General features: G+C 53.6%; 2 protein-coding genes across 2 annotated transcripts; one reads left to right on the forward strand and one right to left on the reverse strand.

Annotated features, from left to right (window-relative positions):
* Positions 1-403: 403 nt before the first annotated feature.
* On the reverse strand, positions 404-1,363 carry LOC142403520 (olfactory receptor 14C36-like). The gene has a single exon (XM_075489780.1). The coding sequence runs from the start codon at positions 1,361-1,363 to the stop codon at positions 404-406; it is 960 nt and encodes a 319-aa protein (XP_075345895.1).
* A 10,414-nt stretch (positions 1,364-11,777) lies between these two features.
* LOC142403508 (olfactory receptor 14A16-like) lies at positions 11,778-12,716 on the forward strand. The gene has a single exon (XM_075489766.1). It carries the CDS (start codon positions 11,778-11,780, stop codon positions 12,714-12,716), a length of 939 nt encoding a protein of 312 aa, XP_075345881.1.
* The last annotated feature ends 9,957 nt before the right edge of the window (positions 12,717-22,673 follow it).

Genomic DNA, 22,673 nt, shown 5'->3' on the forward strand with positions numbered 1-22,673 from the left:
AGGCCATAACATGACATTGAGCTCTTGGCTCCTGAATCCATGGAGCAACAGGCCCTTTGGGGAGCAGTTGCTCATGCCGATTCCAGGCACCAGCTTTGGATGAAGAGCCCAACCTTCTGGCAGAGCACTGCGGAGATCCCATTTTATTACAGACATCCTATGAGAGAGGCAGCTCTGACCAGTGTTAAACATACCTTTATACAGGCTCCAAGATGGAGACCAGATTCATTTCTCAGTAGAAATGAGTTGAAGCTAAACATTTGCGTAGGAACAAAATAACCACAGATTACCAGAAAATTATAATGACAACAGTATGATAACGATAATGATGATAATTCTAACGATGATAGCGATAATAATGCAAAAGACAAAAGGACAGGCCTGGAATGAGATACCTAGGGAGTCATTTGTGCAGAGAGAAGGGAAGTTTATCACTATGGAGAAACATCCATGAAATCACTTTCCTAATGGCATCCTTGAGCTCCTTGTTCCTCATGCTGTAGATGAGGGGGTTCAACGTTGGAGGTACCACTGAGTACAGAACAGCCATCACCAGATCTAGGGAAGGGGAAGCGATGGAAGGGGGCTTCAGGTAGGCAAACATGGCAGAACTGGCAAACAGGGAGACCACAGACAGGTGAGGGAGCCACGTGGAAAAGACTTTGTGCCGTCCCTGCTCAGAGGGGATCCTCAGCACGGCCCTGAAGATCTGCACATAGGACAGCACAATGAAAATAAAACACCCAGATGTTAAACAGATACCAACCAAAACAACCCCAACTTCCCTGAGGTAGGAATTGGAGCAGGAGAGCTTGAGGATCTGGGGAATTTCACAGAAGAACTGGTTTATGGCATTGCCTTGGCAGAGTGGTAGTGAAAATGTATTGGCAGTGTGCACCATAGCATTGAGAAAACCACTGCCCCAGGCAGCTGCTGCCATGTTGGCACAAGCTCTGCTGCCCAGGAGCGTCCCATAGTGCAAGGGTTTGCAGATGGCAACATAGTGGTCATAGGCCATGATGGTGAGAAGAGAAATCTCTTCTGTAATCAAGAAGGCAAACAGAAACACTTGGGCAGTGCATCCTGCATAGGAAATGTCCCTGGTGTCCCAGAGGGAATTGGCCATGGATTTGGGGACAGTAGTGGAGATGAAGCCCAGGTCAAGGAAGGAGAGGTTGAAGAGGAAGAAGTACATGGGGGTGTGGAGGCGGCAGTCACAGGCTACGGCGGTGATGATGAGGCCGTTGCCCAGGAGGGCAGCCAGGTAGATGCCCAGGAAGAGCCAGAAGTGCAAGAGCTGCAGCTCCCATGTGTCCGTGAATGGCAGGAGGAGGAACTGGGTGATGGAGCTGCTGTTGGCCATTTGCTGCCTCAGGGCATGGGGACCTGTCCAAAGAGGAAAGCACACTGAGAAGTTAGGACAGACTTCTTTGAGAAAATCTCTATGTATTAGCCAACACTCCCCTGCCTTGTTCCTTGTTCCCACCCAAACACACATTACCTCCGTCCTTGCTCGTCTCGCTGGCTGGAGCTCTGGCTTGTGCAGGCTGAGTGTGTTGCTACGAGCAGTGGCCTCTGCCCATCAGCTCCGGAGGGGTCAGCCCTTCTGTGTAGCAGAGGGTACCACGGAAAGGGTGTGAAATCACAATTTACGTCACATATAATGCACTCGTAATGCAGAAGGGCTGTTCAGCATCTTCCAACATGACAACCCCAGAGAGACTGTTGGATGGCCTAAAACTGTAGTGACCAGACAGAGCCAGCTCATTCCCCGGCCCCAAGCACTGTATCGCCCAGAGCCCTACGGCTTAGGATGGGCTGGGGCACTTTGTTCCCATGGACATGTTTACAGGGCAGGAGCCAACGTTTCAGTATGTGACCTGCAGCTGAAACCCTCCTCCCCAGAGGCTCTGAGGGCAAGAACAAGGGCAGCACAGACAGGAGGCAAAACACGGAGAAATGCCCCAATGCTTCTGCTGAGGGAGGCGGAAAAGGGCGAGAGAGATGGGTACTGGTGAGTCTAAACTCATCAAGGGTCAGGACTCCAAGGGGGTGACACAGCCTGGGAACAGGGGGCAGAAGCTCTGCTGGGTGGGAGAGGAGACCAGGGAAGGTGTCTGCACTGCAGGGGACGGCAGGGACATTCCCAAATCCCCTGCCCTCAGCATTTCTGGTAGCGGCTCCCTGTCCCTCCGAGCCTATGTCTCTGCTGCCTGGACCTGTCCCTCCTGGCAGGAGCTCGTTCTCTGTCCCCACATCTGCTCCCTGTCAGTACTCACAGACCCCATCCCAACAACAGTGTGGTCAGGTCTGCCCTGCAGACACCTCCTGGCAGCAGGCGCTGAACAGGGGCATCTCTGTGTGTGCAGGGGTGAAGGAGAAGCTCAGACAAGCCCTAAGAAGATTTGCGGTCTCAGTGCCTTCTGCAGCACAGAGAAATAAATTCCCATCTCTCCCTGCCTATCCAGACAACCAAGAAGAGAAACCTCAAAGCACAAACCTTCCCTTTCAAGTCAATGCTGCCTTGTTGCACTTCTTCAAAAGGATCTTCAGAAAGATCCTGGGGGTGATGTGGAGCTGTGAGCAGCCCTGAGCCACGCAGCACCCTCTCAGCAGCAGAAGAGCCCTGCCCTGCTGGGGTGTCAAATCCTTCCACCCACAGCTTCTCCCCGCAGCACTGTGGGGAGCTTCCTGGGCAGGCTGAGTGCTGACCCTGGCAGGCAGCAGAGTCCCTGCAGCAGCACACAGCCTCCTGGGGTGCAGGGCCCCTGCTCTGAAGGACAGCCCTGGGCACCCCTGCCTGCACACCCAGCTGCACACCCCTGCAGGCCTCCCTAGAAGAAGGGGGTGGTCGTGCCCTGTCCCTCTGAGGGTGCAGCAGGGAAGCCCTGCTCTGCAGCACAACCTTCTCCACACACAAGAAACCCGGAGAGCCATCCTGCCAGATCCTACCTGCTCTGGGATCTGCCAGCTCTAGGAGACCCCTCCAGCATACTCTGCTGGCCCTGTAGCCTGAAACTTACTGTGTTAAGGGCTGTGAAGATTTCTCCTCCAGTGAGCTCTCAGCATCCACCCACTCCACACTGCCTTTAAACTCTCATCTATCTCCCCTTGCTGCCTGCAGGCAGTGTCTCAGCCCTGCTGTGCTCTGCAGAGCATCTGCTCCTGGGCAGAGCTGTCTGCCTGAAGCACTGCATGCTTGCCGTGAGCTTCCTCCGTCTCAGGACCCCACCGCAGCTCAGCAGCAGAGGACCAACCCAAGGCGCCACTTTCTCTGCCCCCTCTGGGCTCCCTCGAGGTGTCCCCGGGGCTCCAGGGCTGACACCGCCGAAAGGCAGCAGGATCATCCCTGGGGAATGTACTTTGGAGTCAACAAAAGCATCACTAATGGTGCCTCTCTAAACATTGGAGGGGGACTGATTCCTGCAGCAGAAATTGTCCTGCCAGAGCATGGTTGTCTGCGAGAGGTGTAAATGTTCCCCTCTGGACACCGCAGGTCCTGTCCCATAAGACGAAGGACAGACAGACAGGGACAGGGAGGGCTTGGCTTCCCCTGTGCTGGGCAGTGGTTCAGCTGAGGCAATGTAGGCATCTCCTTCCCAGCTGGAAGAAGCACGATTCAGCTCCCTCCATGCACCCCACACAGCCACAGCAGATGGGATTCCTCTTGCTTCAGTTCAGGGGTGCACAAAAGCGTTGCCTGCAGGTGAGCCCCTGCTCTGAGCCCCTCGTCTTTATTCTGTGGGCGCTCAGTTGCTCACCCACACACACTTGGTGATGACTGAGGGGCCAGGGTTGGTCTAAGACATGTGCAAGTGTTTGCAAGCTGTGATGGAAAATCTCTGAGAATACCCACATCCTTCCCGAGCATCAGCTGAGGGCCAGAGGTGGAAGGGGGATTTCCTTGGCCATCCTAAATGACACCGACCTGTACGTTTAGGGCACCTGCGTGCACCTTGTCACATATATCTCTGGAGCACACAGAGCTCTTGAGCTGACCAAACAGAGCAGTGCATCAGAAGGAGACCCGGGTCTCTCTCTATCCAGTGCATTTACTAGAGCACCAGTCACTGCAAAGCCACCCCCTTCTCTAAGACAGCGTCACCTGCTGACTTCCTCCTGCAGCTCCTCCACCCACTGCCTGAGGGATTCCACTAAAATATCTTAACATGTCCACATCCCTGCACTGAAGACATCTTATTTATTTCAGGGCTCTCATTTTAACTACATTTTAAAAAAAGCCTCCACTGCCTGGCCAGCTGCCTGGAGTGCCTAATACAACTCCATTCTGCAGGCAAACACAGCACAGGGCCTCCAGGAAAGCTGTGCCCTGTTGGAGCTGGCGTGGGACAGACACCCCAGGGCCTCCCAAAGGGGTCTGGTGCCAGTGTGCCATCATCTGAACTCCAACACCACCCCATGGCACAGCCCCTTCTCGGCTCCTTCCAGTGTGTTTACTAGAGCACCAGTTACTGCAAAACATAGACATATCCAAATCTCTGAACTGAGGAGACCTTCTTTAATTCCGGGCTCTCTTTTAATGCCCTAAGAAAGGCGAATAGTGCTACGCGAGGTGCTTGGGATAGCCAGCACCATCTCTTGCCACAGCTGAGGTGCTGAGCTCTTGAGCCCAAATGTGCACAGCCAGGAGGAGCTGGAGCACACACAGACGGAGCTGAAGCTTCTGAGCGCTGTGACACTTTGGAATGAAATGAGATGTGGCGAGACAACTTGTTTAACTGGGCTGCAGCAGTGGAGGGATATAGGCTCTGCAGGAGAGAGTGGCAGGGAAGATGAGGACAGAGTATGGCCTGTGTGAAGGGGCAGCTCAGATGGATGAAGCTCCTCTATAGGATGGGCAACTGCTGAGGTTTCTCCCTGGGAATCTTGCCCATTGGCTTCATGTACTGCCAAGACTTTGTATCTGTTGCTGGTTGGTACGTAGGGGGAAACGGCTGGACGTGATATCCTGCTGCCATGGGTCACCAGAGACCATGGTGCCTCCTTCTCCAAGATGCTGTCTATTCACTGTTGACACTCCTTGCCTGGTAGTCCTTGGAGGTCAGTGCCATGGGGTTGTCTCGTCCCACTTGGTGGGTTGCGAGAGGGGTGAATCTTTTCGATTCCCCGACGGTTTGTGTACCGACAAAAGCCGATCTCTGCTCGAAAGAGCCGCGTGATCGGTACAGTCACGACAATGACTCAGAGGAACAGGCTGGCCAGCAACTTTATTAACCGGCAAATTCCACAAACGGACAAACTTAACGAACTGGTGAGCTCAACGAACAAACAGAGGCAATGGAGCGATTTTCCGGGCAACCCGTCACAATTTATCCCAAACTTGCATATATTGGAAGAGTAGAGGGAGAGAGAAGCGAGAAAAGGAAAGGAAAAGAGAGGAGGAAAGAGAAAGAAAAAGTATCACCACCCTTGGATCCCGTGATGATGATGACAGACGTGGCAATCCTCCAGTGGTGGGTGCGCGTGTGGTTCCCTGGAGGGTGTGTCTTTTATAAGCAAATCCCTGCCTCCAGGTACGCCCCTTCAGGACTTACATGGTTCTTGTTCTAGAAAGATCTCCATCTTCTGCGCAGGTGCTGGGGGAGGGGGTGGTCACAAGGGGTCTCTCGGGTGGTTGCAAGCCCCTTCCTCAGATCAACTCTGTGACCTCTGGCCATACATGGTAAGGTCCGGCGGAACCCAGAACCGTGCATCCTCCGATGAGCTCTCCACATCCCGCACATCCTGCTCCCCCTCTCCCACACCCCGTGCTCGCCGACCTGCAGTCGCCATGCAAATAGCGCCTTGCCTTGCCACAATGTTTGAGACATTAACTCTTTCAGTCTCTCACAGGGCTTCCAATGTTTCTTCTTGCAATGCCTCAAATAAGATTCTGTCTATTTCTTGTTCCGCCTCTCTTATACAGCATCACCTCCTGACTGCTTCCCGCAGCTCCTCCACCCGCTGCCTGAGGGACTCCACCAGAGCACACCTTGCGCAGGTGGAGCTTGCACCCTCCTCCACCCAGGAGCGTGGGGTACAGACTTTCCTGCCCTCCACCTGGACTGCAGCTTCCCTGAGAGGAAGCCCTGTCTGAGTGGCCACCTCCACTCATCCCAGGCTAGGCTGGCTAGGGAGATGGTGCCCAGCTGCTGCAGAGCACAGCCCTCACCTGGTTTCTGCCACCATGCTTCTGATGACCTCAAAGCACTGCCTAAGAAGCCTTTCTAATTCCCTGGAGACCTCAAGCTGCTGGGTAGGTTTGCACAGCTGACAGCTAGCTGGGGTCATCAGTGGGGCCGCAGCCTAAGCCTGCCTTTGAGCAGAGCAGGCAGCAGCCCCACCACTGGAAGAGTGCGCTGCCCTTCTCACGCGCCCTTCCATGCAAAGTGCTGTGCAAACTGCTGCTTGCAGCGCTCCTGCTCCCTGGCGCTCCCCGGGGGCTTCTTTTATGCGGCTTCCTGGAGGAGGAATCAGCAGTGCCCGTGCCACCTGAAGACTCACGGTGTCAGTTTTGCAAGCCCACCCTCTGATCCATTTTAGATGTGCGCTTTAGGATGGGAAATCCTGCCTGGTGTTGATCATATCGCTTACTTCGACCTTGCCGACAGAAGATGCTCGGCAGGACTAAAGGAGACACGGACTGCTATTTTGCAAAGATAGGTCTTTAGGCAGATTAAGACTTGTCTTATGCAAAACACACAGACACCCCAATGCTTACAGTCTGGAGCTCCAGCAGATGTGCTTCCCAGGGAATGGGATGGCAGAGGATAAGAAAGGGATGGCTTGGCAACCCCCCTGGGATTTGGGAAACTAGGGAGTGCTCTCCTCTTCCCCACCACTGCTTCTCTCAATGAGATGCTTAAGAAAACTCGACCAGCTAGGTGTAAATTCACAGTTGCGTCAAGTAACTCATGTCTAATTGCAGCCAATGGAGTCGTGCAGTTCAAATTTTGAGCTTTCATTGGAGCCCAAGGCATTTCCTCCACTCACACTACCTGCACCCCCACCTGACCCTGACTACTGTGTGAAACAAGTGTCCCGGCCCTCCAGGCAGGATGGGGAAAAGCTTGAACTTCTCCCTCATCCTGCACTATGCATCACAGTGAAGAGTCTGGCTCTGTCTGCTACGAAGATGCAGGCATTCAAAAGCCATGGGCTGCTCTGAGGTGCCCCTGAAGCTTTCCCTTCCGCAGGCTGAACAAGCTCAGCTCCTTCAGCCCCTTCTCAGAAGGCAAGTGCCCCAGCCCTAGACCATCTTGGTGGCCCTCTGTTGAACTCACTCCAGTTTCCTCATCTCTCTCCCTTTTATTGAGGGCCACAAATCTGGATGCAGTACCTACCAGTAGTCTAACGAGTCCTGAGTAGAGGACGATCAACACATGCCCAGTCTCCTGGCTATGCTCCTCTTCATATAGCCCACCACACTGCTGGCCTTCCTCAGTGCTGACTTGTCTTTTGCCTCATGGCCCTCAGGAACTCCAGCACCTTTTCTGCAGAGCTACTCCCAAGACAGGTAGCCCCCAGCCTGTACCATTGCAGGGGCTCAGTCCACCTCTGGTGCGGGACTCTGCATTTCTCCGTGCTGGTTTTCATGAGGCTCCTGTTGGCCCATGCCTTTGAGCCTACCTAGGTCCTTCTGGATGGCAGCCTTGCCCTGGTGTGTCAACCAGTCCCACCACCTGGGTATGAGGTGTGCAGACTTCACAAGAAAGACCTCCAGGTCATTAGAAAAATGTTAAACCAGACGGGTCCCAGGACCCTCCAGGACTCCCCTTGTTGCCACCAGCCTCCAGCTGGAATATTTCCCATTAACTGACTTTCCGAGAGCAACTCTCTGACCACTTTTAACCAACGTACATATTCACCAATGCAGCCCATTATGTGCTACCTTGGAGACAAGGCTCTTGTGGGGGATGGTGTTAAAAGCCTTGCTCAAGTCAAGGCAAATGACATCTACTGCTCTTCCCTGATGCAGAAATCCAGCCCTGTCATCAGAAAAGGCAGAAGTGTAGCTTGGCTGTGATCCACCCTACACAAAGCCATGCTGGCTGTTCTCAGTCACTGTCTTCTTCACGGCCCAGAAATGTGACCCAGGAGGACATGCTCTGTGACACACTTTTTGTGCAACATTTGCTTTTCACCAATGATCAGATGGGTCCCTTCATCTCCACCACCATTCGAGGATGAGACAGAATGGCCTCCCTGTGACATGGACCTGTTCTCTCAGCACTCTTGGGCGCAGCCCCTGCAGTACCATGCTCTCTTCATAGAATCATAGAACGGTTTTAGTCGGAAGGGGCCTTTAAAGATCATGGAGTCCAACCCCCTGCCATTGCTCAGGGACACCTTTCACTAGATCACGCTGCTCAGAGCCCTGTCCACCCAGATGAAGGGGGGCTTTTTTGCTTCTCTCCCATCCCGCTGGGGAAGGGGGGAAGGGAGCAAGGGAACAAATGGGTGCGTGCTTAGTGGCTGGCCATGCTCAACCCACCAACCCCCTGAAATGTCACCAAGTGGCTTTGCGTGAGCAACTGACTCCCTCCCTCCATCTCCATTGACTCTAGTGGGAGCTTAGTCAAGGAGCTCCCATGCAGACACCTCTTTTCTGCACACCTGGCCTGAGGGAAAGGGAATCACAGCTCCTGTGGGTTTGTGGCATGAACTGGAGGGAGATGAATCACCTGAGAGCCTGGAAGCCTGTAACCAAAGTCTGACTTCTGCATTGACTCAGTTGCATCACTGCCTTCCATGGGGAAACAAACCCCTCCCTCTCACTGCCTAGTATTTGGGGAGGAATAGGGGTTTTCAGAGGGAGAACTTGTCACCTCTTTTAGTCAACCGTTCTCTGAAAGGACAAACCACACGGCTGGACTCTGCCGCTCTCTCCCTAGATTAGAGACATGATGTAGGTGTTTACTTCAGCCTCCTTCCAAGAAGGTTCCCCAGGAGGGACCCTGCTGCTTTGTCAGCACTGGAGACCAGGGAGCTCCTCAAGGAGTCTGTGGGGCAGAGGAAGTCACACCTTCAGCTGCCCTTGTGCTCCTGGGCTGGCACAAGCTCCTGGGACTGAGAGAGCTCATGGCAACGGATGCATGGCACCTGCAGAAAGACAGCCGAGTCCAGCAGCAGCTCCTCTGCAAAGAGCAGCAGGGCTCAGGGCACTGCCTGCAGGTGACGAGACAGGATGAGCAGCTCGGAGAGAAGTAAAAGGCAGCCTGGAGTGGGAGGACGGAGGAGGGCTCATAGCAGGGGAGATCTTCCCAGTCCTTGACACAGTAAGTCTCTGGCTGCAGGGCAGCGCAGCTGCTGTTCCCAAAGAGGTCTTCCGAAGCTGCCACATCTGACGGGCATGGGATCTGTCAGGATGGCTCTCACAGCTTCTCAGGGGTGACTGAGAAGGGGGAACTCCCCACAGCCCTGCAGAAGGTCTGGGTGGAAGGAGCAACCCCTGGCAGGGCAGGGTCATTCTTCCATCCGGAGGGTGTTATGTGGGACAGGGATGCTCACAGCTCTAGCTAACCATTTCTAGATGGGGACTTTTCAAGGGGAAGGTAAAGTCACCAGGTACCTGAAAGCTCTTGCCTGACTTTGGGTTGCTTTGGGTTTTGGTTTTGGGTTTTTTGTAGGGATTTTTGTGGTTTGGTTTTTTTTTCAGTTTTCCCCCATTGTCAATAGTGAGATGGAAACAGTATTAGGGGTTTAGGTTTGGGGGTGAGACTCCTAAAATGTTACTCTGAAAGATCAAGAGGTGTGTGAGGAACCTCAGGAAGTCCCTTCAGCCTCCCCTGCCCCCCCAACCTATAGGCAGCACCAACATCTCCTTGGCAGTTGCCATCATTCTCATCAGGGCTTTTCTGAACTGCTCCTTAGCAGCTGCAAACACAGAGCTGCTCCTGAAAACCTCTCTCCCGGGAGGTTTCTGGAGGGCAGAACTGAGCACACAGAGGGTGGGATGGGGTCTGTGAGCATGGACAGGGAAAAGGCACAGGGGCAGAGAAACAGCTCTGCTCCTCTCTTGTGGGAGACGGGATCTGGACCATTCCCTTTCAGCCTGTCCGCTGCAGACACCTGCCTCTGAGCACGGCCCCCCTTGTCTGCTCTCCCACCCAACAGAGGGCTCTACCCTCCAGGCCATGGGGTCTAAGGCATGAGTCTCCTCCTCTGCAGTTAGGTCTCCAGCAGAAGAGAGGTGCATCTCTCCCGCAACGTGCTCTTTTCCTGCTGCATGACAAAGGGGCTGAGAGCAACTGGCTGGCAATGTCACCATCCGGACGTTGATACGGGGGAAGGCTTTCCTGAGAGCCCGCCTGTCTCTCGCTCTCTCCATGCCTCCTTTGGCAGGAGGAGCACGGCCACGATCCCTGTTTCTCCATCTCTCCCTGCTGCTCTGGTCCCTCTTTTCAAGATCGATGGGACAAAGGGCAGGGCGCTCAGCTGCGGTTCAGCTACTGGCCCTGAGAGTCCTTCCATGCAGGTGACTTCCTTTACGGCAGTGAGACGTCCAACCCCACTTCTAAAGTGTGGAGCTGTGGCAATGCAGCGTGTGGGGTTGGGGAATGAGCCCACTCTCTTTTAAAGAGACCCCCACCTTCAGGACACCTGACTGTCCCCCTGGCGTGTCCTGGCAGGCTGTGGGTAGTGCTGCAGAAGAGCACAGCTCTCCTGCAAGGTCCTTCTGGTAGCTGACAGTCCCTGGTTTGCTCATCTGAGCCAGGAGCCTCTTCACATCCTCCCTGCCACTCTCTCCCTATCAGGGCTGAGAACGAGACAGCTCTCTGGAGATCTGCCCTCTGAAACTGGACTCCTCTCTTCTTTGCACAGTCTAGATTCCTTTGCAGAGTGAGCTCTGAGTGCAATCGTCCTCTAGCTGAGAGAGGTGCCAGCACAGGGCAGTTGTGAGCAAGACCACTGAGCGCAGCCGCTCTCTTGAGGCTGCACTAGGTTACAGGGAGCTTTTTTGGTCTCGAGTGACTGCCCAGTGTTTACCCTGAGAGCTAAGGAAAAGCCGAGAATTTCTACCATTGCAATGAACACCAGACACAGGTATCTAAACGAGTCTGCTCTTCTAGAGTCTATACTCACCTCCTCAACCCCATTCCCTGCAAAGCAGGCAGTGAAACTGCTGAATCTTCACCGCTTGAAAAAGGCATGCATTGGAGCTTACATTTCTATGCAGGCATTTCTTGCGCTCTGTTATCCAGCCAGTGCCTGGAGAAATAGTGGATGCGGTGTATTGATGTGTGGACAGGGATAAAGCCCTCAGCAATGGGCCAGGTCACCTCTGCCTCCTGCCTTTCCTTGCCTTGAGAGAGAGCTGATAGTGGTAGACTGAAATCTGTCAACGAAGGAAAAGTAGGAGGCTATGAATACTGTCCTCTTGCCTCCAAGAAGCAGCTGGGCGTGCTCCTCATTTCACCTCTCATGGTGGTCAATAGGAATATACCTGCTGGGTGACAAGACTAAGCCCTCCGCAGTCAGCTCAGGGCGTCCTGCCCCTGGAACAACAACCAGAAGGCTTTTTCCACCTCTGTGTTAACACTGCTGCAGAGCAGGACTACCTCCTTTGGACCCATGGGCAGAGGACTCTGATCCTCACAGCTCACGCAGCCAGCACAAACTGGAGGTCCAGCTAGACACCTGACAGAATGTCCCCCAGAGAGCTAGGAAGGCAGTGGGCAGAGTTTCTGGGTCGCATGCAATGGGTTTTGCTCAAGCAGGTCTGTTTGAACTTGTCTTTTCCTCCTTGGACAGTCACGCACTCTTGGAAGGAGCAAATGTCCAACAACAGCAGCTCCATCACCCCATTCCTCCTCCTGGCGTTTGCAGACATGCGGGAGCTGCAGCTCTTGCACTTCTGGCTCTTCCTGGGCATCTACCTGGCTGCCCTCCTGGGCAACGGCCTCATCATCATCGCCATAGCCTGTGACCACCATCTCCACACCCCCATGTACTTCTTCCTCCTCAACCTCTCCCTCCTCGACTTGGGCTCCATCTCCACCACTGTCCCCAAATCCATGGCCAATTCCCTCTGGGACACCAGGACCATATCCTATGGAGGATGTGCTGCCCAGGTCTTTTGGTTTCTCTTCTTTGTTTCTTCAGAGTATTACCTTCTGACCGTCATGGCCTATGACCGCTATGTAGCCATCTGCAAACCCCTGCACTATGTGACCGTCATGGACAGCCGAGCTTGCATCAAAATGGCAGCAGCTGCCTGGGGCAGTGGTTTCCTCAATGCGGTGCTGCACATTGGAAACACATTTTCCATTCCATTCTGCCAAGGCAATGCTGTGGAGCAGTTCTTCTGTGAAATCCCCCAGCTCCTCAAGCTCTCCTGCTCGCACTCCTACGTCAGGAAAGCTGGGTTTACTGTGGTCAGTCTTTGTGTAGCTTGTGGGTGTTTTCTGTTCCTTGTCCTGTCCTATGTGCAGATATTCACGGTTGTGCTGAGGATCCCCTCTGAGCAGGGACGGCACAAGGCCTTTTCCATGTGCCTCCCTCACGTGGCCGTGGTCTCCCTGTTTGCCAGCTCTGCCATGTTTGCCTACCTGAAGTCCCACTCAAGCTCATTCCCAGCTCTGAATCTTGTGGTGGCCGTTCTGTATGCAGTGGTGCCTCCAGCAGTGAACCCCCTCATCTACAGCATGAGGAATCAGGAGCTCAAAGAGGCACTAAAGAGACTGATCCGCTGTCTGCTGTTGCAGCAGGAATAAGCTGCCCTTCTCTTTCCACAGGCGATTCCAAGTTTGTCTCAGGCCAGGCTTGATTATTTGGTTCTTTTCTTCTCTGCTTGAACATTGCCTTTGGAAACCACTTTTTGGAGTCACCGTGCTTCTCCAGAGGCAAGAACCTGAGCCTGAGGCTTGGGGAGGGAAGGAGCAAGGTTGACCATCGTCTCAGACCTCAAGGCACTGCTTCTCCTGCCTGTCCCATCCTCCTTAGGAGGCACAGTGGATCAATATCAATTCCAGAATGCTGCTATCAGCTCTCCTCTAAAGTGAAAAGTAATAAAATGTAGCCATGAAAATAAAAAATCATGTTTTGTCAAGTGCTCTTTGAAGTCTTCCTCTTAAGCAAAATGTGTCTACAAGGCCCCTTGATGGAGAAACCTGCCAAACCCTCTCCAGGATCTCAAGAAGCTGGGGTGCCTCTCTAAAGTGCCTGTAGAGGAATGCACACAGGATGGGGAATCAACACGATGAGTTAGAGGTCTGTGGGCAGTTGCAGGGCTACGATCTTACTGGCATCATGGGGACATGGTGGGATGGCTCCCACGACTGGAGTGTTGCACAGAGGGATACAGCTCTTTTGGAAGGCCTGTATGGGAAGACGAGGAGGGGGAGTTGCATTTTCTGTGAGAGCAGCTGAAGTGGCTGGACATCGGCCTGGGGATGGGTGAGGAGCCAACTGAGAGCTTATGGTTTAGGATTCAAGGGAGGACTAGCTATCTCCAGAGAGCCTTTCCAACCCCAACTATTTTGTGATTCTGTGATGGTGGAATGCCTGGCAGTGTTTCTGAGAACTTTTCTGTCCTTTCCCCACACTGGTTGCACTCCCGGTGCCCGTGGAGCAGAGGCCTCCTTTTGAGGATGACCTCATTCGCCGTGTCACTCTGAGGAAAAGGTGCACCAGGGGTTACAAATGCCAGCAATGCCTCAACACACAGCAGTATCCCCTACCCTGACTGCTGGGTCCAGCTCCTTCCTCCTTGAGGATCTGAGTTGGAAGGGACCTCTGGAGGTCTCCAGTACCATGATATGCTCTGAGCATGGAGAACTTTAGAGTTACATCTGATTGGTCAATGCTTTCTCCAGGTGAGTTTTGAAAATCTTGGGGCCCCTGAACCAGTGCTGATCCACTCTCATGATCATACAAATATATCTCTGTAACTTTGTCTTTCCTTAACCTCCTGTGAAATTTCCCTTCCTGCTTCTTGTCCTTGCAATCTCTTGTCCTTTCCTTTCCGTCATGATCCCCAACCAGATCCTCAGCCCTACTCAGACCGAGGACTGTCACAACCTGCTCTCCAAGCACAGCCCCTCTGGGATCCTCAGGGCCATGCAGGCACACCACGGTGGCCAGCTCCAAGCAGAGGCATAGACTGCAGAGGGATTGTGGTAGTGGTTGTGAGCTGGCACCAGGGCGGAGACAGGGGTGTGCAATAATTGACTGGACTTAGAACGCTGTCAAATTACTTTAGCACTGCCACCTTAATCAACTTTGCGAAGCTGTTTCAGTGGAAGCCCTGAGAGGGCTCTGACAGGCAATCGTTGACTCTGATGGGTGGCTACATGTACCGTCCTTAGAAAATAAACCGTTGACCAAGTCTGAGACTAAGACTGGACTTAGCCGCACCTCGACTCCTCTCTGAGAAGGAGTTTAGAAAGCAAGGGGGTCCTGTCTGAACCTCGTGACTCAACGGGAGGGTTCCCCCCCTCCAGCCACTCCTCAGACTCCTACGCAACAGTGACTTTGAACACAAGAAGGGGCCATGGCAGCGGGTCAGCAGAGAAGAGCTCCAGCAGTGTTAAAGGAGAAGCCGCTGCCCGAGCATTCACACACCATTCAGGGAGTCGCACACACACCGCCCGAGACTTTAACTGCTAGGACCAAAGTCCCTTCGCAGCGGCAGCTCCACTGAGCTGATGGGTGCCCCTTTTCAACTCCTCGCTCACATACACTCGCTCTCGGGTGCTTTCTCTCCCCTCTGGCTCGACCCTAGGTTTCCCGAAGCAGAGCCTCCGAGACGACGCGCCCCAGGTGAATTTATTGGTACAGCAGTGAAAACAGCTCAAGCTGGGTGCCTCCGGAGAGGGAGCCAGAACAAAGAAATCCCTGGGTAATTATACCCTGTAAGGTATATCTGAGGTATATCTAAGGTATCTAAATTCCCCTCCCCTCAGGAGACTGTTCGGACCAATAGTAGTATTTGGGTCTGGGGTCTTCCCGTTCTTCATTGGGCCCTTTCATTGTCTCTTGGCGGGCCGATTCTTCTCTTCTCTCTAAGATCGCAGCTTCTGCTAAGGTTGAAGCCTCCTCATCTTTCTGGTTTGCATGGGTTTGGGGGGCCAAGTCAAAGTTCAGTGCACGGTCGGTGGATCTGGGTGAAAGTTCTTGTGGCCTAAGACTTCAGCAAGCCTTGCTACTAATGCTGAAGTGACTACTACAACAAGCAGCTCCCCTTCGCACCCACTGGTGCTCCGGAGCGAGGATGGTCACAGAGGAGGGGAGGCACTGGGAGCTGCGGCGCCGGGAACCGACACTCGCCGCTGTGTCTTGGGGCTCCTGGCAGGCGGTGCTGGTGGCTGCAGCCCCCAAGCCACCCCCAACCCTGTGAGCAGCAGTGAGTCCTCTCCCAACCATTGGGAGCAGCTGTGGCTTCAGAAGGTCTGCTGGCAGAGCTGGGGTTGTGGTGCCCACCCTATGCTTCCAACTCATGGTGCCTCTTGGGATCCCAGAGTCATTGCAGTGACTGGGGTGACAGCCCTGCCTGGCTGGCGTTTGAAGGTAATTTGGGGATGTCCTGGCAGTGTGGCTCATGTTCACATGCTAATCCCTGCACCAGCACAGCCTTGCTGCCCCACATGTGGCCCCCCCAGCCCAACCGTGCAGGCACCACATGGTGCAGGATGCATTCAGGGCTGGGGAAACATCCCCCTGCCGTGGTCTGCACAAGGGACGAAAAATACAAAGGGCCAGGATGGGGGGTGACTTTTGGGGGTTAGAGCCAGCACACAAGGTGGGGGAGGCTGTCCCAAGGACATGTGCTAGGCACACGGACTGACTAAGGGACAGCAGCAAATTCACAGGTCTGCTGGGTCATGCTTCCACAGTGTAAGCCCTGACACAGTGCCAGCCTCCATCTCAACGTCACTCTTCGTGAGGGACGATGGCACAAAGGGATGGGGAGTGGGAAGCGCCACGTCCCAGGCCTGGTGGAGCAAGAACTCCTGGCTCTGCACTGTAAGCATGCTTCAGGGTATCCATGGTCTAGAAACAGTTTTGAATTAGCTGAACATGGGCATTTTCTCTGGTGCAAACTCTAGCCCACATCAGATCCCATCTCACCTCTCCGCGATCGTTCTGGTCCTTCCTGGCCCTCTCCTTGTGCTCCCTGCTGGCCCTCGGGAGCTGGGCGGGGATCACTGCTGCTAAGCCCCCTGCCTAATATTCTGGGGAGGTGGAAGGTGCTTGAAGGGACTATGGTGCATTTCCAAGGAGAGGAAACGTTCAGTCGTGACTGGGGGTGACATGAATGCCTCTCCTGCCTCCCTTCCATGCGCCTGCTGGCGCCCCATTTCCTCCTCTGGGACAGCAGAGTCCTTGTTTCCCTGTAGACGCCTGGGTTTAGCACTTTTCCTTTGAGGGACTCCACCTTGCCCAATCTCTCTCTTTATGGTGCTCCAGTCACTGCCCGCCACAAGCCCGTGCCATCCATGGAGATGCCTGGGGTTTCCAGGCAGCTCCAGACTGCCCTCCTTAAGGACATCATCTGTGTGTCACATGTGGAACAGCCCTGGGTATGTACCTCAGCGACTCGGTGACTGCTCACCGTCTCCACTTTCACTAGACACCAACGGGTAAGTCCTAAATGCAACACTCAGTCTCTGACAGGCACCAACAGGACAAGGAGCTCTTTGACCCTGAATCCATGGACCAACAGGCTCCTTTGGGGAGCATTTGCTCGTGCCTGTTCTCGTCACCAGCTTTGGATGAAGAGCCCAGTCTTCAGGCAGTGCACGGAGGAGACGCCATTTTATTACAAAGATGCTGTGGGAGACAGAGCTGTGATGCAGCGTTCGAAAGATTTTTCCTGACAGTCAGGAGACACAGAGAAGGTTCATTCATGCTTAGCAGTGAAGTGAATCCCAATATTTATGTTATACAGATAATGATAATGACAACGACTAATGAACAAAGCAGGCACCTGCAATGGGATACCATAGGAGTCATTTGTGCAGAGAGAAGGGAAGTCCACAAGTACTGAAAAATGGCCACTAAATCACTTTCCTCAGGGCATCCTTGAGCTCCTTGGTCCCCGTGCTGTAGATGAGGGCGTTCACTGTGGGAGGCACCACCGAGTACAGAAGTGCTACCACCAGATTCAGGGATGGGGAGGAGATGGAGGGAGGCTTCAGGTAGGCAAACATGGCAGAGCTGGCAAACAGGGAGACCACGGTCAGGTGAGGGAGCCACGTGGAAAAGGCTTTGTGCCGTCCCTGCTCACAGGGCAACCTCAGCGCAGCCATGAAGATCTCCACACAGGACAGCACAACGAAAATACAACACCCGAGTGCTCCAATAGCACTAAATATAAGAACCCCAAATTCCCTGAGTAAGGAGCGTGAGCAGGAGAGCTTGAGGATCTGAGGGATTTCACAAAAGAACTGGTCCACAGCATTGCCTTGGCAGAGCGGTAGTGAAAATGTATTGGTAGTGTGCAGCATGGCGTAGGGGAAATCACTGTCCCAGGCAGCTGCTGCCGCTTTGCTGCGAGCTCGGCTGTCCGGGAGGGTCCCATAGCGCAGGGGTTTGGAGATGGCATGTAGCGGTCATAGGCCATGATGGTGAGAAGAGAAAACTCTGCTGACATCAAGAAGGCAAACAGAAACACTTGGGCAGTGCATCCTGCATAGGAAATGTCCCTGGTGTGCCAGAGGGAATTGGCCATGGATATGGGGACAGTGGTGGAGACGGAGCCCAGACCGAGGAAGGAGAGGTTAAAGTGGAAGAAGTACATGGGGGTGTGGAGGCAGCGGTCACAGGCTACGGCAGTAATGCTGAGGCCGTTGCCCAGGAGGGCAGCCAGGTAGATGCCCGGGAAGAGCCAGAGGTGCAAGAGCTGCAGCTCCTGCAGGTCTGCTAACGCCAGGAGGAGGAACCGGGTGATGGAGCTGCTGTTGGACATTTGCTGTTGGACTTTTGCTGCCTGAAGGCATTGGGGCCTGTGTAAGAGGGAAGACAGGGAGAAGTTTTGAGAGACTTTTCAAGGAAAACCCCTAAAATCTTCTGCGGTCTCAGTGCCTTCTCCAGCACAGAGAAATAAATTCCCATCTCCCGCTGCCCAAGCAGACAACCAAGATGAGAAACCTCAAAGCACAAACACCTTCCCATTCAAGTCAATGCTGCCTTGGTGTACTTCTTCAAAAGGACCCTCAGAAAGATGCTGGGGGTGATGTGGAGCTGTGAGCAGCCCTGACACACGCAGCACCCTCACGACAGCAGAAGGACCCTGCCCTGCCGGGGGTCACTCCTTTAACCAACAGCTTCTCCCCACAGCACTGTGGGGAGCTCGCTGGGCAGGCTGAGTGCTGACCCTGGCAGGCAGCAGAGTCCCTGCCTGGCACACAGCCTCCTGGGGTGCAGGGACCCTGCTCTGAAGGACAGCCCTGGGCTGGAGCGTGTCCTTCTCCACATGAAAGAAACCCGGAGAGCCATCCTGCCAGATGCTGCCTGCTCTGGGATGTGCCAGCTCTAGGAGACCCCTCCAGAGTACTCAAGTGCATTGCCCTGCAGCCAGAGACTTACTGTGTTAAGGGCCGTGAAGATTTCTCTTCCAGGGAGCTCTCAGCATCCTCCACACTGCCTTTAACCTCTCTCTTGCTTCTCTCCTCTCCCCTCGCTGCCTCACGATATGGAGAGGGAAGGTGATAACAATGTCCACAGTGTGGATGGACCAAAGGCTGCCCATCCGCAAAGACTGTCTCTGCAGCACCCTGTCCTTCCTGCAGTTTGTCTTGCAAGCCCCACAGCCCTGCAGAGTTTCTGGAGTCACCAAACATTTCTCTGGACAAGATGTCATTGCGCAGCCTCGTTTCTCTGGCCTTGGAGACTGCGGGGCAGTCTGTGGGCACCTCATTTCCTTGTTACATTAACATCTGCCAAGCACTCCAGCATGTGAAGCAGAGTGGGGGCCCTGGGGCCCTGGTACCATGTTTACCTGTAACGAGTCTGTGCTCAGCCCCGGTGCCTCAGCTCAGATGCTGCAGCGCAAACGTGCACAGGCGGGAGGAGCTGGGGAACAGACAGGAGGAGCTGGAGCCTCCCAGCACTGTGATGGTTTGGGATGAAATTAGATGTGGTGGGACAGCTTGCTCACTTGGGGTGCTGCAGTGGAGGGATAGAGGCTCTGCAGAAGAGGGTGGCCGGGAAGGTGAGGATGGGGGATGTCCCCAGTGTGAAGGGCCAGCTCAGATGTCTGGAGGTCTTGCAGGATGCTTAGCTTCTGTCACTGAGGATTAGAGAGGCCAGTAAGGGTGACATCGTGTTGGCAGTTATGAACCATGCAGTGAGGGTGAGGAAGCAGGAAAAGTCTTCTGGCAGCAGCCCAAGGAAGTCTGCAGGGCAATGAGCCAGTTCCTGTGGGGGACTGTAATTGCCCTGGCATTCACGGACCAGGCAAAACAAGGTGCAAACAGTCTGCAGCACCGCGGGACACCTTCTTAATACAGCTGCCCAGTGGGCCAACAAAGGCCCTGGGTGCTCACCTGGATCCGGTACTGGCAACCAAGGACGAGCTGCTCAGGGATGTGATAATCACGATAAACAACTCCTCACACACACACACACACAGAGACTGGAAATGGGAATGAAAGAAATGATGTAGGGACAATACTGTCTGAGAGGTGTTGCCATTAGATGATAACAGCTAGAAAGGAGAGAAAAAGTATTGTTCTAACAACTTCATGGCAGACTATAATACTGAGAAATTATAAGTGTCTTGTCAAGGAAGAATGAAGGAAAGGAGTAACATGAAAGAAAAAGAGTTTAGCATCATGAAGAAGAGGAAGACCTTGTTTTAGAGCATGTTAGTGCTGCTGTTGTTAGTGAGAGTAGAAATAAGGCAAATCCCAGGGTGGGTTGTCCCCAGCTGGCAGCTCAGCCCCCACGCAGCTGCTGGCTCAGTCCCCCTGAGCTGGAGGGGGGAGAGCATTGGAAGGGCAAAGTGCGAAAGAGTCGTGGGTGAAGAGAAAGGCAGTTTAATAAGTGATGCAAAGGTGCGTGCGCAAGCAAAAGGGAGTAAGGAATTGCTATGAGTTTGTTTTGAATGCTCTGCCTTTGGAGAGGGGAGTGAATGGGCTCCTCTTTTGCTGGAGCCATAGAAGGGTTTGGGTTGTAAGGGAGCTGCAAGGTCCTGTAGTTGCAAGCCCCCTGTCACGGGCAGGGAAAGGGGAAGGCGTCCCTGGGTGGGCTCGAACCACCAGCCTTTCGGTTAACAGCCGAACGCGCTAACCAGTTCCGCCACAGAGACTCCCAAAGTGAGCTATGGAGTGCTTCCCATCGGCAGGCAGATGTTTGGCCATTTCTGGGGAAGCAGAGCTTCGTCACCCACAGTGGGGACTTGGGAAGAGAAACACCAGAACCCAGAGTGTCCACCCTTCATCCTTCTTTCCCTGAGCAACGGACCTTCCCTCCCATGGCATTTCTGGTACCAGTCCTCTCTCATTCCCTGCCCTCTGCACGCCATCCATCTGCAATACAAAGCTGGCCACCAAAGCAACTCCTCCTGCAGCCTTGCACAAGCGCTTACACCTCAAAGAGCACAGACGTGCCTCGGCGAGGTCCTCCCCTCACCAAGATGCACTTCCTCAACTGGTGTTTTTACGATGCACGAATGGTGACTGCAGAAACGTGGTCATCCCCTGAGGATGAGAGGGAAAGCCTGGAGAGCTTCTTAGCTTCTCGGGTAGTGATCAGGCAGTGATTGGCAGTGCGTACGGATGCGAGAGAGGGTGTAGGGAACTCGTCAAGAAGCAAGGCGATGGTTGAGGGCTGTAGCAAATCCTTCCAACCTTGTGTGAGCCCAGCAATGGAAAGCCGTTGACGTCTGTGGGTGGAGGAGGAATAGGTCTGCCCTGGGAATGTGGCTGAAGGCCCCTGCTCAAAGGAGAGGTTCCCATCCTGTGTGCATGCCTCAGCCTGGGAGATGGGGAATGCCCTCTGCTGTGGGGTGGCTAGACAGTGCTCAACATGCCCCATGAGCTGACCTTCCTCTCTTCCTCTCCTTCACTCCCCACCCTTGGATGCACCTCAGGAAGCTTTTCACTCCTGTAGAGGCCGGTTCATTCTTGCAGTACCTGCAGTTCAGGAACTTGGCACCAGAGGGCTCATTAACATGCAAAATGCCATGCCAAGCCAAGTCTCCCTGCATAATTCTCCCTAATGCTTCAAGTCTCGTGGGGCTGAGTTGAGAGACTCCAGGAGTGCAGCCAAACTGAGAAGATTTCAGGAATAAATATCAATACAACAGGATGTCTTCTTTCACCAGTTTTCTTCACTTTTCTGCTTACACAACAAGTGATATCAGCCTTCCCCAATTCCTATTCATCTCCTGATGCGTCTCCTGATGAAGTCTGAACATGTCGGAAAAGTAAGATCCTTTCTGTACAACACTGTGCGCGCAAACTCTGTCCCCCCCACCTCCCACACACCCTGCCATTTCTATCATCAGCCACCTGGGACTTGCATCATGCTCTCTCAAATCCAAGCTTCTCCCACCATAGCCTGCAGCTGAAGGTGCATTTGCACCAGTTCCCACCTGCTGTAGTTGGAGAACCAGCTGCGCAGTCACAGAAGGATGGTTCTTACCTGCCAAGAAAAAACAAAAAAGAACAGAAAAGAAAAGAAAGGAATAGTTCAATAAAAAATAAAAGACATTCCTCAGCTGCCTATGAACTCCAAGTTGCCTCCACTGAAGTCCACTTTCCACAGTGGGTAACCTTAGTGGAAAAACTTCAGCGAGATACATAGGAAGGGACAGGTAGGAACATAATTCAGGATTTGGCTGAAGGCAGCATCAGGCAGACTGCAGAAAGTTGAGAAGGGGCCCTTGAAGGAGTACATGCAGAAAGATGTGACAGGGTAGTGAGGGTCGATGCAGAGGAAGATCAATATTTATTCTCCTGAACGTAGTATGCGGGCTGGAAATTTCCATGTTGGCACCATGGCATCACGTCACCCACATTAACTGTGGTGATTTCCGTGTATGGGGCTTTATTTATCAGAGACCCCAGGCATGGGTCAGTGACTTGAGGCACCACAGCTGTGAGCTGCAACTGCCTTGGGCAGAACTTGTCCTGAGACCAAAGCTCTCCCTCCCTGCTTGGTAATGGCACTAACCAGCCATGTGTCAGACAAACGTGGGCACCAAACGAGCTCCACCCACCCGAGCCTTGCACAAGACTTGGATTCAGGGAGGACAGATGTGCCTGAGGGAGGCCTTCCCCTCACCTAGAAGCCTTTCCCAGATTGGTGCTTTGGGATCCATGAATGCTGAATGGAGAGACATGGCCATTTCTGGAAGGGGGGATGGAAAGCCCTGCTGGGAAACCTGGCTGCTGCCTGGTGTGGGTCCAGGGAATCACCCTCCAAGGATGCACATGTTGCTCAGGAAGCTGTCCCAAACCAGAGACTAACTGCAAGAGCAAGGGCTACTTGTCACCCATGGACCCAACCTTTCCTTTTTGCTCTTCCCAGGGAGTTCTCAATCCAGAACTTTGGCTTTCCGCATTGGTCTCCAATGGTGATTTATTTTTATTGTTGATGGTATCACCTATCCATCTGGAAGTTGCATTTAGGCGTCTTGCTCATCCTCTGGGACTCAGCATGTAGACCTAAGACATCGTAACAGCTTTTTGCAGAATCACAGAACCACAGAATTACAGAATGAC

This window comes from Mycteria americana, unplaced genomic scaffold (genome assembly GCF_035582795.1).
Source record: "Mycteria americana isolate JAX WOST 10 ecotype Jacksonville Zoo and Gardens unplaced genomic scaffold, USCA_MyAme_1.0 Scaffold_37, whole genome shotgun sequence".
Taxonomy (NCBI): Eukaryota; Metazoa; Chordata; class Aves; order Ciconiiformes; family Ciconiidae; genus Mycteria; species Mycteria americana.

Coding starts and splice junctions, on each gene's coding strand:
- LOC142403520 (XM_075489780.1), bottom strand. CDS start 1,363: ATGGCCAACAGCAGCTCCATCACCCAGTTCCTCCTCCTGCCATTCACG.
- LOC142403508 (XM_075489766.1), top strand. CDS start 11,778: ATGTCCAACAACAGCAGCTCCATCACCCCATTCCTCCTCCTGGCGTTT.